Source organism: Erigeron canadensis, chromosome 2 (assembly GCF_010389155.1).
Source record: "Erigeron canadensis isolate Cc75 chromosome 2, C_canadensis_v1, whole genome shotgun sequence".
NCBI lineage: Eukaryota > Viridiplantae > Streptophyta > Magnoliopsida > Asterales > Asteraceae > Erigeron > Erigeron canadensis.
Genome location: NC_057762.1, coordinates 34,074,579 through 34,092,505, shown reverse-complemented (window position 1 = coordinate 34,092,505; position 17,927 = coordinate 34,074,579). Strand labels below are relative to the sequence as shown.

The following is a 17,927-nucleotide window of genomic DNA, read 5'->3' as shown; positions in this document are numbered from 1 at the left end:
TCCACACCTGAATATCCATATTACATAATTACTAGTTTATTACCCGCGTAATACGCGGGATTCGTACATTGTTTTTACATTATTATTTTTTTAACATATGAAAACGACACTACAAACAATGTTGCATTTGTTCACACTTTTAGTTAGGGTGAACAAATTAAAAATTTGTCACGCTTTTATGTGTGTAAAAATATGTAGAAATTTCTCTACACTAAAAAGTGTGTAGAACTAAGTTAGTGTGGATATTTTTACACTAAAAGTTTGTTCACACTTTTAGTTAGGGTGAACAAATTAAAAATTTTGTCATGCTTTTATGCGTGTAAAAGTATGTAGAAATAAAAGTGTGTAGAAATTTCTCCACACTAAAAAGTGTGTAGAACTAAGTTAGTGTGGATAAATGAGGTGTTACAAAATAATTTTGAAAGTCCCCACTAAAAAGTGTGAACTTTTAGTTTTACACACATTTTAGGGTGGAGAAATTTCTACACACTATTATTGTACATATTTTTACACACATAAAAATGTGACAAAATTTTTAATTTGTTCACACTAACTAAAAGTATGGACAAATGCAATATTATTTGTAGTGCGATTAACATTTAAATAGATATTTATAAACTTTTGAACCATAATAATAATATCATGTTTTTTGTCATTGAAAAATGTTAACAAATAATGTTATCAACCATAAAACTAAAAAATATGCATGGAACACGTATATTCCAATAAGTGTGTAAAAAAAGGGTAAATGCCCAGAAACTTCTTAGTCTTGTAAATGAATTTTTCCTCTCAAGCTAACGACCCTGCTGCAACGCTGTCTGACAGTGAGATCTCAAGTTCATCGTTATGTTAGTTATGAGATGTTAAATACATATCATTATTGACATTAAGTTTTAACTACATAACTTTTACCTATATATTAGGAGCACCAAAGGTGTTATGTAATCACATATAAAACTTTCATATTATATATTTGTATCAACCTATTCTAAGTGGAAATTTTGTCAAATATTTGTATCATTTACATCATATTAGAAATACAAATATATAAAAACTTTGTATACATGAAAATATAATATACTATATAAATGATTTTATTTATTTATAAGTTATATACATTAAAGACTACGAAATATCATAGATTATTGTACTAAAATAAATAAATATAAAAGACTTTATTAGACACATTTATTTCTATAAAACTATAAGGACCAAAAGTGTTATTGACTAATTCCTTATTAATGATGATGTTATCAAAATGATCTAATAGTAGAGAATTAAAGAGGAAATTCAATCAATGATCAATACTTTTCCAATTTAGAATCAAATGTTTTATTTTAATATATTTTAAAGATGATTAATAACTTGTATGTCTATATGTTACATTAGCAAATGCAAAATATAAGGCAGTTGATAAAGCCGGTTGTCATCCAATGTAAAGTTTATTTAGAAATTTGATTTACAGCATAATTTAAATATGTTTGAGAAAATTATTAGCCACTATGCATTACATGAGTAGCATATATCTATCTATCTATCTATCTATATATATACCTTTTTTATAAAGGAAACTGAGTTTAAGTCATTAAAAACTTAATAAGTTTAAAATGCCTATCAACTTACTGCATCTTCTTATACCCTATGACTTGGTTAGACAAAACTACTTTTATCAATCCTTTACACCCCCAATTCTATTCTTATCTCTATCAGCCAAAAAATAATAAAAAACCACCTTTTCTCAGACGATCGTCGCTTGTCACCAAAATCAACTCTCCCTCAACCGTTCCTTTATCATTAACAGATTTCTCTCCATCATTAATATGTTATTCTCCATCATTATTTTTCTCTTCATCATTAACAGGTTTCTTTCATTCTTTTTCAATACTCTACCATTTTTTTTAATATATCTATATAAATATTAAAACAATAGTTATCCTAGCATTTTAAAGCTTTATACAATTTAAAGCTATTTTTAAAAATTGCCACATGGGTCTTTATCCTATATGGCATTTCTATATTTTTTTTACAATATATAAATCTACAAAATTATATTATCTAAAACTATTAAATTAAATAAAAATAAAATCTATATATAAACAAAATCTTACAAAAATAAAAGTAAAAAATCACATTCTATATCATAATAGAAACCGTATGAATTTAAAATTGGAAAATATTTGGTTTTCAAATTATTTATTTCTTAATTTTACTATCCAATATAACCAATATTATATATCATATTGTAATATAGTTTTTTATCCTTTTCGTGGTGGTGATTTTACATTTTATAAAAACTATTATCAATTACTATGTGAATTCAACGTAATTTGAATCATAGGTTTGTTCTTTGTAATCTAATTATAATTTGAATTTGGTTTCTAACTATATCTAATTAAAGCTTTTCAACTTTTATGAATTTTATTATTTGATGAAGTAAGTTTTATGAAACTATTTTCTTTGAAAGAGTGATGAAATTCTAATAAGTCATATATCACTTTACAAAAAATAAAAGATCGTTATGATTTTACATTATATTTACATTTTAACTTCTTTTTATGTTCATTAGTATTGCATGAAGTATAATATATGATAGTTAATATGAATATTTGATAACGTATGTTTTTATATAAATGCAAAGATTTTCATAAATAATAAGAGTTATATTTTGAATTTATCTATTTCAATAAATGTAAAAATTTTCATTTAATGATAATATAGATTTATATGTACATGCCTAAATAATGTATAATTGTTAAAAGTTATTATAAATATTCATATAACTAAAACAACATTTTTAAATAACTGCACATCGTGCGGGTAAAATACCTAATATAGTACATGTAATTATAATTATAATCATAATGATAAATTCTCTCAATAAATATATAGTACTGGTAACATTTTATAAAGTGGTATACGACCACGAGTGGAGTCATTGCGTGGTAAAACTTTTTCCATGTCATGACCCTTACCTTTGGACATCGGTAGCCGCCATTCTTAACGATATTAAACTTTCCGATCCAACCTTCCATCGATACGAATTAAGAAAAGAAAAAAAAATCCCGTTTATCCTATATCTATTATTATCTATATATGTGCCTGTATCTATTTATGTCAGAAAACCATCTATATCTATATCTATAAAATCAAAAACCAAAATGGATTCATCTTCATCATCATCACCACCACCACCATCATTTCCACAATTATCACAATCACCTGTAAATTGGGAGGCTCTAGATTCACTTGTTATCGAATTCGCCAAATCAGAAAACCTAATTGAGGATTCATCATCATCAACGTCATCGTCATCACCTTCTTCTTCATCTTATCAATATCGGTTATTAATTCTTCAAATTAGACGGTTATTACAATCCGGTAATATCGATTCCGTTATTCATCTCTTACGTCATCATGCTCCCTCTGTTCTCGATGATCACCGTCTCCTTTTTCGCTTACAGAAACAGGTTCATATTCATTCAATTATATATATATATATATAGGAGTATATTATATTGATTTTTGTTATATTTGTGTGAAGAAATTTATTGAGCTTTTGAGGAAAGGAAGTGCCGAGGATGTTAAGTCTGCGATTGATTGTATTCGGACTGCGCTCGCACCTAGCGCTCTCGACGCTTATCCTGTATGTTTCGATATCTCTCTCTGTGTGTATGTGTCTGCTAGTTTATAGTTTACTAGTAATAATATGTTAAGAAACGACAATTAGGTTAAGAAAACGAATGACGAAACCCTTGGAGCATTGGTTATTGCTATCCGCGAGCAAAAAAATGTGAGATAAAAGACTGTAAACTTAATGTAAAAAATGGAAATAAACTTGAACTAAACTTAGTTGCATAACTTTCTTGGAGATCTCGTTGAATATGTTGGAAGTTATGAGAAGAACATAATAGGTTATCGTTTTCGTGAAGTGAACAGTTGAAGCAATTTAAAGCTGCAAGATGTATGTGCTATAAATAGTTTGTATAAATTGTTGTAGTTTTGATAATGAGCTGTAAACTAGCATTTAAGTTTGTGGCTCCAAATCTCCAATTGTTTATCAAGTATATAAATCTAGCATTGGATTGAAATATAACTTGAAAAGGAATCCTGTGGCAACACCAGTCTATCTTTGAGAAAGCCTTATGCTGTTTGAGTTTGTGTGGCAACACCATCTTTAGGAAAATAATATGTTGGCCGATGGTCGGACGCAAAGACAACTAAGAAAAAAAATCAAAGTAAAATGAAAATGTTGCCATCATTTTGGGATGCTGGATTTTGCATTGTCAAATTGCTTTGTACATTTCTTAGGAAGCTCTTATTTTCATGTTCGTGGCTCATACTGCTTTATTGCTATGTGTTTGAAAGGGTACACCCTCAATGTATGGGTAGCTCACGACCGGAGTACCAAGACTAATTGAGGGGTATGGTGGTTAGGGGATTATAATATACCGGGGAAATATTTTTAATGTGGCAAATGTGATGTTAAACTTATTGCTTTAGTTTGTTGATGGTTGATCATTGGGCCATGGAATGCTTATGTTAAAAGTCTTGGACCACGAGTTATAGCATGATTTCTAACTTGGCTAGGAGATATCGTTTATGATGGACTGGTGGTCCAAGGAACTACTATTTTTATATCATTATGTTTCTTCCCTAGTAGAATGTTATACAGAAGGTCTTCTAAACAAACCAAAAGGAGAGCTTCAAAGAAGCAGAGCTTTATTAATTTGATGAAAATCTATACTCAGTAGTATATTGACATCATCTCTATAACATTGTCTTCTCCGAAGTAGAATGTGATACACAAGACCTCTTCTAAATATTTTTTTATTGGTTGCAGACTTTAATTACATCCTATGATCAGTTAGTGGGAATTCCTTTCCAACTTACCATATAACTTACTAGTAAGAAACTTACATTAGAAATTTTCTACACAATATAGCAGATAACTAACAATTGATCTTTTCCCTTTATGTGGCATCTAAATCTGAAGTTATAGTTTTCCTTATAGTTCATGAAGATGATGCACACCAACTCACCCTTTATTTGATCCAACGTAACAATAAAAACTAATCATAAAAAGAGATGGTTATATGAACTAGACTTTCCAAATGTTATGTGAACGAATTCTGTTGTTCTATGTCTTCTGTCATCTTTCAATCTGGTATAATAGAATTGGAGAAAGGGGGAAATCTACATTTCTAAGGTGATCTATCCAGTGATTCCAGTTGATAAAACACCCAATTGAAGGCCACGTGGTCAATTTCACAATCTGCCTTTTTAATGACTGCACCTTTATAATCACACATTTATAAGCTATGAGATATAAATATAAGGATGATGTTTAGTACGAGTGATTCATGAAGCTTTCTTTTGGTTAGGTTCTTCAAGTGATTCAGCTAATCTTGGACACATGAAGCTTTAGGTGACATTTGGTTTAAAGTTATGAATTATATGGGATGAGTTTGATAATAAGCTGGACGGGAATGGGTATAATTACTTTAGCTCAGTGTAGTCTTTTTGTTCAAATAAATTAATATTAACTTACTATAAAAATGTACATCCTAATAGAAATTTGCTTTACTTCGAACATCTCCGATTCTTTTTTTTTTTTAAATAGAAGTTTATGCAACTTGAAGTGAAATTTATATGTAAGAAGTCTTAAATACCCTCACTACTATTAATTTCTTAAACAACCATAATACCATCAATGTTGTTGCAGTAAAATAAAAATTTTGCTCTTAGTGTCACAAACTAAATTTGATTTATGCATCAATCTCTGAGAACTTCCAAACCAGATCCCCTTTCAGGTTTAAGGATGTTTGAGCATGGATTGTTAAGCTCAATCACGAAAGGGTTTAACCACGAAAATCATCATGATCTCCTCAACTTTAGAGTGCAAACCTACTAAGTTCTTAACGAACCTAAGGTGAATGATGATTTTCCCAAAGAGATGTCTCGATCTTTGGAGGATGTGAAAAATGAATGTTTTTGATGAATGATTGATTAAGAATGAGTTGAATGAATGAATGTGTATTTTATTTGAGAAGATATGATATAAGGAAAGGTTATGTCTTTTCTTGCTCTTTTATTAGAGAAACCTTGTGACCCTCTTTTGTAATGAGAGTCTACCTTCCTTGTATCCACCCTTGTAAGGGTATATATAAATAAAATGAAGTGTATGTCTATACAACAACACCTGTCATCCACCTCTTTGAAGCAATAAGATGGGCCAAAAGGGGTTTCCTCGCGGTGCCCTTGAGAATTGTTAACATGTATGTAACAACATACGTGATCAAAGGACTCCCTGATTTTTAAGTTTAGTTTCCATTTTTTGATAAATAACATAAACCAAACAATCATATCGACTACAGTTCCATTCAAATTTTCAAACCCAAAACCACACAACACCTTAGATACTGTCGCTTTCAAGTTGTTGATCTCTGTGATGATGGAGATCTGATAAGGCTATAGTGTTCAGGAACGCATGAACCCTGGATAAACAGAATTTGTCCTGAAAAGTGAGCTTAACATCAGCATATTGTGATAGTCTTGAATGTTGATTTTCTGCATTATTACCTGTCCTTGTTCTTTTGTTGGAAGTTGTAACTGATAGTTTACCTGATTTCGATTACTGAGCTGGTCACTTGACAATGCACGTTTGCTTATCTGTCTATGCTCTTATTTTGGTTGTGACATGACTCTGTTCTTGATTATAAGGAAGCATACGAAGAATTCAAGCATGTCCTGCTTGCCTTTATATATGATAAAGAAGATTTAACTTCTCCTGTGGTGAATGAGGTATGAGTTTTCTCCCAATCACTTTTCATAAGCTGTATCTTGCACAGTGATATGGTGGTATTCACACTCTGTTTCATGATATACATCTCTACAATGTTTTACTTTGTTGAGAAGTAAACTCACTTTCATCAAGTCCCAAGGGTGTTGCCATCTTTTATCATATATGCATGCACACTTGACTATATTTTTAAACCTCGGTGGCTCATGAAGTATTATTGATTGACTCAGTGGTCTGAGAAGAGGCTGTTCGAACTAGCTGGACTGATGACATCTGTATTGAGAGCACACTTAAATGCATATGACCCATTGTTCTCGATGGCAATCAGATACCTAATCAGGTATGGTCCTCATTATTATGTTTATATAATTATTGTTGGTAGTCTCTATCTTCCGTTCAGTGTCTTTTTCTATGTCTCACAAGTGTTCGTTACCGATGTTCTACACACCCTGCAGCATACATAAGGGATATTGCTTTCGTCAAGGTATTTCTTCACCAATAACAGATCTTACCGAGAGGTTGCTACTTGAGGAGCGTGATCTTCCTGCTACTCCACAAGAGGCTTTGTTTGAAGCACCTCCATTCGATGAGGTACCATTTGTAAATATGGCTTTTTAAATTTCAGCAGACTGTGCTTGCTAACGTGATAGTTAACATGTGATCTTTGAATAAATATTTGGCTGGCCTATGTCGCTCATAATACCTTTTTGTTTCATGGCTGGAATCAGGTGGATATACAAGCGCTTGCACATGCTGTTGAGCTTACAAGACAAGGGGCAGTTGATAGCTTAAAATTTGCAAAGGGTGATCTTTTCCAAGCATTCCAGGTAAGTTTTACATAGCAATGATATATTTGGCCCTCGAATCTGGCTATTAAGTTTCCGCACCTCAATATCTTTAGCTTAGCGAGAAGGCAGCCAGACCTTCTGCTAGTAAATCATGTGCTGGTTTATGGAATGTGTATGATCATGATTGCAAAGAGCCAGCTATTCTTGTGTTCACTTTGGCATCAAGTGGTAGGTTAGAATGGATAGTGCCACTTAGATGGTGGACAACTTTCGTAATAACTTATAACTTGTCAATCAGAAGAAATATTTTTTTTCCAAGCAGCAATTAACCTTTTAGACCTAGTTCTATTTATTAGAGGATGCTCATATTTCTGGTATCATGAATCTTTTGCTTGATTAAAGACGTCAATGTTTTTACGAATAGGCAGAAACGCCGCCTTCAAATTGTGTCCTGAATACTTGTTAGATGTGTATACGTATTTGTATCACATGATGCCATTAACTAAACATAATAGCAGATCAACTGGTTGGGATTTTAGTAGTTCATAAGTTCCTGCAAGCAGTTCACTTGATTTGCACTTTCTTTTCTTTTTCTTTTTCTAAAGGAAGGCATTTAAACTGCAGTCTTTTTTTTTTTAATCTTGTGTTTTAGTTATAAATTAGGTTTTATATGTAAAATGTAATCAATTATCAAGATTGTTTTAAAGTGTCAGACTTCATGTATACTACAATGAGTTATTTCAGCTAGTTTTACGGATAGAAACAAGAAACTAAATGATTGCCCAAGTATGATAAAGAGAACAGAAAGAAAATCAACTCTATATTACTATTTATCTAGTCTTCTGGCACTCCACAGGCTATTAATACATAGGAGCTTACGTAGGTTTTGTCCAATATATCTGTGCAGAATGAAGTGTGCCGGATGAGATTGGACGTCAACATACTTGATGAACTCATTCACGAGTACTGCGTCTATAGAGGCATTGTCAACTCAGGTGCTCCAAATCAGACAGAATCAGAATCTACTCTATCTGCAGACTTTTCTTTTGAAGTTAGAAGTGGATCCAGTAAGGTTGCTGATACTGAGATGGATTCACCTGGAACTGGTGCTGGTAGCATTCAGAACCCTGACTCTGAAGAGCGATATCCTTGTGGTGGCGGGATCAGCAGCCATGAAGACTGTAGTACGAGTGGAATGTATCGAGATAAAGCGTCAAAAATCATGCAAAGGAATAAGAGTCGGGGAGTCGGGGATAGGAATAAACGTAAAAGGTGGAGAGGAAGAGACGATATACATGTTAATGCTAATATGTCAGAGGAGCAGCAGGTAGGGCCAGCATGTTATAATAGGGGGTATATGCATATTGCTTTTTGTTGAATGGCATTTGACTTGCTTTTCGGTGGCAGGTTTCCGAAATTTTGTCGGCAATAGATGCCAATGGCAGTAAAGAAGATAAATTCGAGATTATGCTGGCACTAAAGGAGCTGACAAGCAAAGGAATGGCTGCAGAAGTTGTAGAAGAAATAAACGATATGGACCATACTTTTTTTGCACAACATCATCTACTTCTCTTCCAGCTAAAACGGGTTAGTGATATTTGATTGCTAAGTTTAGTTTCATCCACTATCTGCTGTTTATTACTTGCTTTTATTGAGCTCCCAGATTGAATAATTAAAGCGTTTCATGGTGTGTTTCCAGATTGAGTTTTTGAAGCTGGTAAACTCTGGTGACCATACTAGTGCACTTAAGGTTGCTTGTTCCCATCTGGGACCGTTAGCGACAAGAGATCCAACTCTCCTGAAGCCCTTAAAGGAGACCTTGTTGGCCTTTCTTACACCTAATGAGAAACTTGTTGGCGAAAACTTATCCTTTAATGCTCTTTCAACTTCACTCCAGGTCATCAGTCTCTTCTAGTCTATGCTTGAAATGAAGTGTTTTCACTATTGTTTTTTTGGATAAATATTTAATACAATGTTTCAGGATAGTAAAATCTAGCCATAAATGGTATATAAGTATATAGATAAGTTATCTAATACATTCCGATTATCGAGGATGATAATGTGCAGAACACACTTCTCTTTCTCTTGTATGAAAGCATTCTCTGCTGTGAATAGGTTGCGATTGGTAGGAGGCTGGGCATTGAGGAACCTCAGCTGATGAAGATAATGAGAACTACACTTCACACGCATAACGAGTGGTTTAAGCTCCAAATGTGTAAAGATCGGTTTGAGGGTCTGCTTAACATCGATCTTTTGAAACAAGTCAATGATCCTATGATGCCTGATACTCTCTCTAAGTTGAGTGGTGATAATCATAGTTCTTCCCAAGGTACTGCAACTTCAAGCAGCAGAATGCATGAAGATGGCAGCAGTCCTACCCAAGTATCGTCCACTGGAGATGTTGCATCTGATGAAACTGCAATACTCAAAGTTATGGTAGGTTCTCACCACTTAATCCTTTGAGCTGGGTCCACAATGATCGCTTGTCACCAATGAAAATAGTTCAGTACACGAGAACTCTAATGATGCAAATATTTAAGGATATTCCACGTGTTGTATCTGATTTTGGGGTGTTATTGGTGCAGGAGTTTCTTGCTTTGCCCAGGGCCGATGCTATTCATCTCCTAGCACAATATGATGGAAATGCTGAGACTGTCATTCAGCAGATATTTGCCTAGCAAGTATGTACAAATTCAATTTTACATTATACATTGTTTCTCAATGTGTTAAACTTTATGTATTCGAGTACTTTTATACATTATTTCATTTATTTGTGTTATACAAATATTTATACTAAGCCTGCTGATATATGCATCACTATAATCCATTGGGGCAGCTGTTGTAGAAAATTTCATGCTTGGTTCATGTGAATGAAGCGGTTTAGGTGAATGTGTAAGATAGTCTATTCAAGTTAAGATCTTTTTTTGCTTTTCTAGTCATCCCATTCAAGATGGTGATATGGGTAATAGAATAATAATGATGTGTAGTGGGGTTAATATATATTTTCTAGTATATTCTACTAAAGGTTAAAGCAGCAACTTTGTCACCACAAAAATATATATGGGGAGGGGCAAATGTAGAAAGGGATTGTATATATTGGCGTGCTGTGGCCTGTGGGGATTATCAACATCGAGTGCCAGACTTGGTGGCGGACTATCAATTTCATGTCGTAAGTTCATATGAAGGAATTGTAGAAATATACGATAAATCTTGGGGTAGAGTTGTAAATCTTGTAGAACTGTATGTATTTTATAAAGCACCTTTTAATGCATCAACAAAATAATTTAGTCATGAAAATCTTTGTGCTAATTCTATATAATTGTAGGGTTGGAAAATCCATACCTGGTTAAGTTTTACATGTCAAATGAATCACATATGACTTGGCTTTGCACACGGTTGGCACAACGCCACTTGTTTACTTATAGAAGATATGCTTAAATATGTTGGGTTTATCCTGAAATGAGAGATTAACATATTAAGAAAGGTGTGTGTTGATCTATTGGCGTTTCTTTTACGACTTCAAGAATGAAGGTTACGTTGTGTATTCTGGGGGAATGTAGTGGATGGGGGTGATCGTGGCGTGTCAAATACACAAATTTACTTGCATGTTATAAATATTACTATAGATTATTTTTAAAGTTTAAGAATATGCATGCTAAAAAGTCTTATTAAATTAAAAGATAAATGGCTAAAAAACAGTCCTAAAAGATATTGAGCATTCAATAGTTTAAACATTAGAAGCATGTATCTTCATCTTTTGCAACATCTTTTTATAAACGAAATTAGATATTAGACATATGTCAAATACACGGGTTTAGTTGGTTATAAAGGTTAGATAATTTTCATAGTTTAAAAATATGCAACCTACTAATTAATTCAAAAGATAAATATTCAAAAACAATCTTTGAAAGATATTAATTATGGATGGAGAATACTTTAATTTATTTATTATTTTTTGGTTATTGTTAATTTACAATAAGATTGATGTGGGTGGATATGCTCCGTAGTTTACTAATACGAGCATAGTGCCCGTGTGTTGCGACGATGAAATGGTGGGGGTGATAGGTTATTGGAAGTGATAGGTTATAGAATGTGATAGCCAAATGTCTTAGTCGTACGAGCTCCACTTTCGGATTTAAAAATTCGTCGAAAGTATATTAAACGACCTCTCTAATGAAAGAACATGAAATTTTAAGAACACCCACACAATTTTTATAATTTATCAGCATACGGTTTTTGAGATAAAAGATTTTGAATAAAATAGATTAATAAAATGATTTATGGATGAGAAAGAAAAAAAATGAGTGGTTGAGATTTAAGAAGAAAGAAAAATGAATGGTTGAGATTTAAGGGTATTATAGGTATATCAGATAGAGATGTTTATATTAGTTAATAAAAAAGAAGGGTAATTTAGGTAAGTTAATTACTTAATTGGGATTTAAAAAAAAAAATGTTTTATAAGATAGTATTAATATTAAATAGTACTAGATATAGATGTAATTATTAGGCCTAGGCTCGCTGGGCTGAGATGCAAATCTAATTGGAGATGGGTACGTATGTTTTAGGGTTTTGTTAGTGCCAGCCCTTAGGGTTGTCAATAAAAACTAATTGGGTGCATTAAAATTTGTACCTTGCTTCGGTTTTTAATATATAATGCACAAGTTTTTAAGCATGTAATATGTTGTTAGTGACAGCCCTTAGGGCTGTCATTATCATTTTCCTATGTTTAGGTTTAATAATATATCAGTAGATTGTTTTAATTTTTGTAATTATAATTGTGACATCAACCATTTTCAGTTTGATAAAATCGAGTTATTAATTTAGTTGTCTTATAATATAGATAAAGATAATGATAAAATAAAAATAAAAATAAAGATTAATTTCCCTTATTAAAAGTAATGATACTTAAAAAAAAAAATTCAATTTGACGTAACAAAAGCATAATTACAAATGAATTTTGCTAGTTATATCCACATATACATAGAGTCATAGACAATCAATAAATTCAACATTATTACAACCTGGTGAAAGTCGTGTAATTTTATATAAATCTAAAATAAGAAACAATTCATTGAACTCCTGCACCGGTATAATTCGACTCTCCAAGAAACAATTCATTGAACTCCTGCACCGGTATAATTCGACTCTCTGAGTTTCCGTTCGTCTGAGAGTTGTTTCGCAAATCTGATCAATTAAATGTTAAGTTATGATCTATATTAGCGAATGAGTTAATCAATTAGTTCAGTGGTTTAAGGAGAATGTGAGGGGTTTTGAAATCTCGGATTCAAATTGGTATTGACGTTTGTTTACTTGAACACTAGCGAGTAACACATTTGTCTTTAAATTTTTCTATTTTATATGCTGAACCCTTTTTGAAAAACATGATACTTGTAATAATATAAGTTGTGTAAGTACCGTTTTAGTGCCTCACGATTTGTACCAGCAGCCGGGACAGGTTCAACAAGTCCGGTGTCAGTATTCACTCGGGAAACCTGGGTATCTAGTAACTCTTCTCCGACTTTCACTAAGCCGTCTAGATTTTCCTCTGTTGACATGTCTACTGAAGCCAAGTTGCCGGTGAGTGTATCGACCTGATATTATTGATCGACATCATAGTACTAAACAACTATTAAGTTTAAGTTATAAACTACTGTACATGTTTTCCCAAATTTTCTGAACGAGAAGTAATGTTCACATAGAAATTGTCCATATGAGAACCTATAGTACTAAATATTTTGATACACAAGTCTAGAAGTTAATGTCAAGTTCGAAAATTTGTACAGATAAGACTATTTTGCTCCCTTATGGGGTTATACCGGCCGTTGTAGTATCTTTTGTCATTTTTTTTTTTTTTTTTTTTTTTTTTGTAAAACTAGAAAGTCCGGTATTCTAAACATAGGACTTCGTCAAATAATTAAGCCAACAGTAGCGTCCTAAATGTCGGACTTCAAATACGTGAGAGGTCACTTTTACATAACTGGTTCCCATTAATTACTCACTAAAATTTAGTAAATGTCATGTATTTAAAATCCGTCGTTAGACACCTTGGCTTATTTGGCGAAGTCTTGCGTTTAGAACACCACACTTACTAATTTTACCAAAATACTGAAACATAATAGGGGCGAAAATAGTCCCATTCGTACAAAGTTTTTGGAAAGTGAAAGGTAGTACGTACCTGTATACGAAGATGATTGTCAACAGATTTGAGGGCTTCAAAAACGACATCATTATGAATAACAACCAGATCCCCACTAGCTTGATTGAAGGCATCTATCAATGGGGCGGAACCATTATTGACTAACCACCCGAGCACTCCCCATTTCGCAGCCATTTTGGCGTCATATTGTGGTTTCAGCTTCTGCGTGCCTGTCCCTAACGATATCAGGAGAAATCTTGTAAAGTCAAGGGGCGAAATTCCAGAAAAATTTGTATCCGATTTCACAATTTGCCTTGTCACTTCCCCTATTGCAGTCAAAGACTGCAAAAATTATCGAGACACAAATTTAATTAATTAGTTGCACTGTAATATAATGCATGCATGGTGTATATATATAGCTGCGCGCAACTTCACAACCGATCGATCGATGTTGTGAATTTTGTTGCATGAAAAGTTAGTCTCTATGCATTAAAAATTACTGTAGTTTTACTACACCAACATTTTCTTGGGTGCGATATATATTATTAGAGAAAAGTGAGTATGGGGCTCTTATGCATTCAAATTGGGTGAAAAACCTCTTACATACTAATATTTTAATATTCTGAATAAGTGTTTAGCCTCTCATGATTTTTATGGTTTAAAAAAAAGATATGTGAGGGTTTTTCACCCAACGTAAGTGCCTAACAGCCTCATATTCCCTTTTCTATATTATTATTATTATTTTTATTATATATATATTTCGTTAGTTACATACATCATAACGTGCTTGTTTCTTTAATAATTTGTGCATGATTTGTATTCAATCATGACTCATGAGGATCTACGAGCATGGTACTCGTACAATGCAGCGATAATGGTGGGGAAGACAGTCTAGTGACGGTACTATTGGTGGTGGTGGCGGTGGCGGTGTCAAGTGGTGTAGGTTGATGTAATTGTGATAGTGGAAATTTTTTAGAAGATAAGGGTTTAAAGTGTTAATTATTAAAATAAAGATTTAGAGTGTAATTAAATCTTCAATGGTAAATTTGGTATTTTAATAAAACTTTTTCCATAGCGAGTGTTTATTAAGGGAAATTTAGTAATTTCGTATGTAATTATTGTGTAACTATTTTTAAAAATAAGAAGTGTGATAATTTTTGTAAAGGGGTATAGATTTTGCAAATCATTCACCAGCGATTACGTTTACCCCTACTTCACAAAGGTATGTACTACTAATAGCCATTGGCAAATTAATTAAAGGAAAATGATTGATATGTCTAAATAATAGGCCTAAAGATGTGCCTAAAAATCTAGGTGGACATATATATCATTACCCTTAATTAAATGGTCATTCTTCTTCCTAAAATTGCCAAACAAGTTTTCTTTGGGTAAAACTATTATATATCGGCAACAATGGATGCGAGAAAAGTTAAATTAGGAACTCTTTATTTTAGGGACCATTAGGGACACTTCTTAATCATTCATTTTTCACTATCACCACCACCATCATCTCTGACCACCACCATAATCTTCCGGCGACGGCGACCACCGTCACCACGACCTACACATGTGTAGGTACAACTTACACACGTGTAAGTTATCACCACCACCATCATCTCCGACCATCCCCATGATCCTCCGGCAACGGCGACCACACTACCACAACTTACACATGTGTAAGTTACAACTTACACACGTATAAGTTATATGTCCCTAATGGTCTCTAATTTAAGGAGTCTCTATTCTAACCTACCTCATAATGGATGTATCCTATATATGTGTCCAATGAAACGTGAACAACGGAAACATTAAAGCTGGCATGCAACCGGGACTACCATTTGCCTGGTATGCTGGTTTTACAAAAGTAAGGTTAATCCAATAAACTTGTCTAACACTTTTAAGGAAAAAACTTTCCAAAAGCTCGTACATGTAGATAGAAATGTTTATGATCGATTACTCATATGTGCACAGATAATTAATTAAGAGGTTGTAGTATATATATATGTTATGATAATAATATATTACGCACTGGGTTATTAGCCGCGATGCCACCATCAATAAGATTAAACTCGCGATCATCGTTCACAAAATAATGGGCCGGGAGGTATGTTGGTGCTGCTGATGTACCGACGCAGATGTCTGATAGTTGAACATTCATGCTAGGCTCCCTTGGCACCTGCAATCAAACAGCCATTCAAAATTATTTTAATCAATTATTACAGTAATAAAACATTAATTGATTAACTATATATATAGAGAGAGAGAACGAGTAACTAGCTAGTAACAAAATAGATACACACACACACACCTGATATGAACTAAAGATCACAGGTTGCATATTCTTAATGTCAAACGTAGGAATGACAACATTAGTCACCGTCTGATCCAACTTTGTGGTTCCTAGTAATCCCGTTACAAGGTTTTTAAGATACTTGCCATCGTATTTTGGTCCGACCAACGTCTTAAGCAGCTTGATAATCCCATCAAATATTGGCAAGCAGCTTATTTATTTCACCAAATAAATAAAAGATAATCAAAAAAAACAAAAAGGGTACGACCAATTAGTATCATATATAGCACAACGTTTACAACAGGTAGTCTTATTAATTACCCCATTTGTGGAAAAATCTTAGGAAGATTGTCACGATAAAATGGAACGATATCTTTTGCAGCATACAAAGGTCTGTTGTTAGCGTCTGGAGCCGTTAGCATGACTGTAATTAGACCCCCTGTGCTTGTTCCAGAAATTACGTCAAAGTAGTCCGCCAGCCTTACATCCTCACCATCTAATTCCTACGTACGTACAACCACCATATATATATAAACCAACATGATATAACAATATGTTACACAAAACTTGATTATATATATATATATATTACGTACACTTTGGTTTCTAATTTGTTTGAAATTTGCAAATTAAAAGAAAAATGAAACATGTTGCTCTAACTTTATTTATATTTATAATAATAATAATAAAATGCAGATAGATAATTAACATGATCGATCAGCTACCTGAAGTTCGGATTCAAGGTACTCAAGGATGACACCAGGAATGATGCCGCGTACACCTCCGCCATCAATACTAAGGACTGTTATTAGATTTCCTGCGTTTGGAGGACGGAGTCCCACACGTCCTGTTCCGTTGCTCTGGTTTGTCATATTGATCAAAATTTGTTAGTTACTACTACAATTTGTTTGGTACTATATTACTAGCTAGCTTGTACCGAAATATATATATTAGGTACGGTGTTAGTAGGAAGACTATAAGTTAGTACTTTCTATGGGAAGGCTGATATTAATTTTATGTAGTTAGATATCAATTGTCCCAAATATATACTAATCCTTTGGGACATGATAACTAATGCATATATATATAATTATCACTTACTGTATTTAATATTAATTTTCTCTTTTCGTGAGCAGATGATCTTCAAAGAATTAATCAGAAGCAACAAATACTAATTAAATTAAAGAGAGGTGTATGACGCATGTAGGAATGTGATTAACAATATTTAATAACAGATAAGTTTTTTAATCAATTTATTATATACTTGTAAACCAAGCTGTTCCTGAGCAGACCTTTTATTTGAGAAGCAAAGACTTACTAAACAAATAGTGGTAGTATTACGCACAAGGATATGTATAACATTATCTTTATGAAAATCATGTATATTTTCTAACATATTTTAATATGTAAATACAGATCTGACTTTAGATATATTCAAAGTCAACTCTATAATCATCAAATGTTCAGTTCGTTTCAAAGGTAGTTTAAAAACTACCATTCATGTATAACCATTTTTTATTATACTAAAACACAGTTGTTCTAATAACTTATCGACCACTCGATTAGTTAATATTGACTTTTGTTTTCTATCACAAATTTACACTTTTTACCCTATAATTTTAATATAATAAATAAATAAATATAGTTAATATATATCCGATAGAATAATAGCTATATTTATCCAATAAAATAATAATTAATATATATATATAATATAATATAATTAACTGAAAATAAATTAAATTTAATGTAAATATATTAATATTTTTATCTATATATATATATACACTAAAAGACAGTTGAACTAATAACTTATTAACCAATCTTATCGGTCGATTTCATCAAATTATAAACCAATCTTATCACTCGATTTCATCAAATTGACTCTCGCTGATGTCATCTTTTTTACATAAT

At 32.5% G+C, this 17,927-nt stretch overlaps 2 protein-coding genes across 3 annotated transcripts; one reads left to right on the top strand and one right to left on the bottom strand.

The window, feature by feature from the left end:
• The first annotated feature begins 2,937 nt into the window (after positions 1-2,937).
• Positions 2,938-10,410, top strand: LOC122589198. 2 transcript variants are annotated; one of them, XM_043761448.1, is made up of 11 exons: positions 2,938-3,467; positions 3,542-3,643; positions 6,721-6,801; positions 7,030-7,139; positions 7,255-7,390; positions 7,528-7,626; positions 8,495-8,914; positions 8,995-9,174; positions 9,287-9,484; positions 9,703-10,088; positions 10,173-10,323. In XM_043761448.1, exons 1-10 carry the CDS (start codon positions 3,159-3,161, stop codon positions 10,048-10,050), a joined length of 1,983 nt encoding a protein of 660 aa, XP_043617383.1. In that variant the 5' UTR covers positions 2,938-3,158; the 3' UTR covers positions 10,051-10,088; positions 10,173-10,323. The 2 variants fall into 2 exon arrangements, with proteins under 2 accessions (XP_043617383.1, XP_043617382.1); XM_043761447.1 differs by having other exon boundaries at positions 2,944-3,467; positions 9,703-10,023; positions 10,173-10,410.
• Positions 10,411-12,528: 2,118 nt separating this feature from the next.
• Positions 12,529-17,018, bottom strand: LOC122588491 (patatin-like protein 3). Its single transcript, XM_043760622.1, has 7 exons — positions 16,739-17,018; positions 16,335-16,516; positions 16,032-16,224; positions 15,753-15,899; positions 13,763-14,065; positions 13,003-13,178; positions 12,529-12,771 (listed from the first exon to the last, which is right to left on the bottom strand). Exons 1-7 carry the CDS (start codon positions 16,883-16,885, stop codon positions 12,702-12,704), a joined length of 1,218 nt encoding a protein of 405 aa, XP_043616557.1. The 5' UTR covers positions 16,886-17,018; the 3' UTR covers positions 12,529-12,701.
• Between the last annotated feature and the right edge of the window lie 909 nt (positions 17,019-17,927).

Coding starts and splice junctions, on each gene's coding strand:
- LOC122589198 (XM_043761447.1), top strand. CDS start 3,159: ATGGATTCATCTTCATCATCATCACCACCACCACCATCATTTCCACAA. Junction 3,468..3,541: donor TTTTTCGCTTACAGAAACAG/GTTCATATTCAT, acceptor ATTTGTGTGAAG/AAATTTATTGAGCTTTTGAG. Junction 7,140..7,254: donor GCAATCAGATACCTAATCAG/GTATGGTCCTCA, acceptor CACACCCTGCAG/CATACATAAGGGATATTGCT.
- LOC122588491 (XM_043760622.1), bottom strand. CDS start 16,885: ATGACAAACCAGAGCAACGGAACAGGACGTGTGGGACTCCGTCCTCCA. Junction 16,517..16,738: donor ACCTTGAATCCGAACTTCAG/GTAGCTGATCGA, acceptor GTACGTACGTAG/GAATTAGATGGTGAGGATGT. Junction 12,772..13,002: donor AATCGTGAGGCACTAAAACG/GTACTTACACAA, acceptor TTAATTGATCAG/ATTTGCGAAACAACTCTCAG.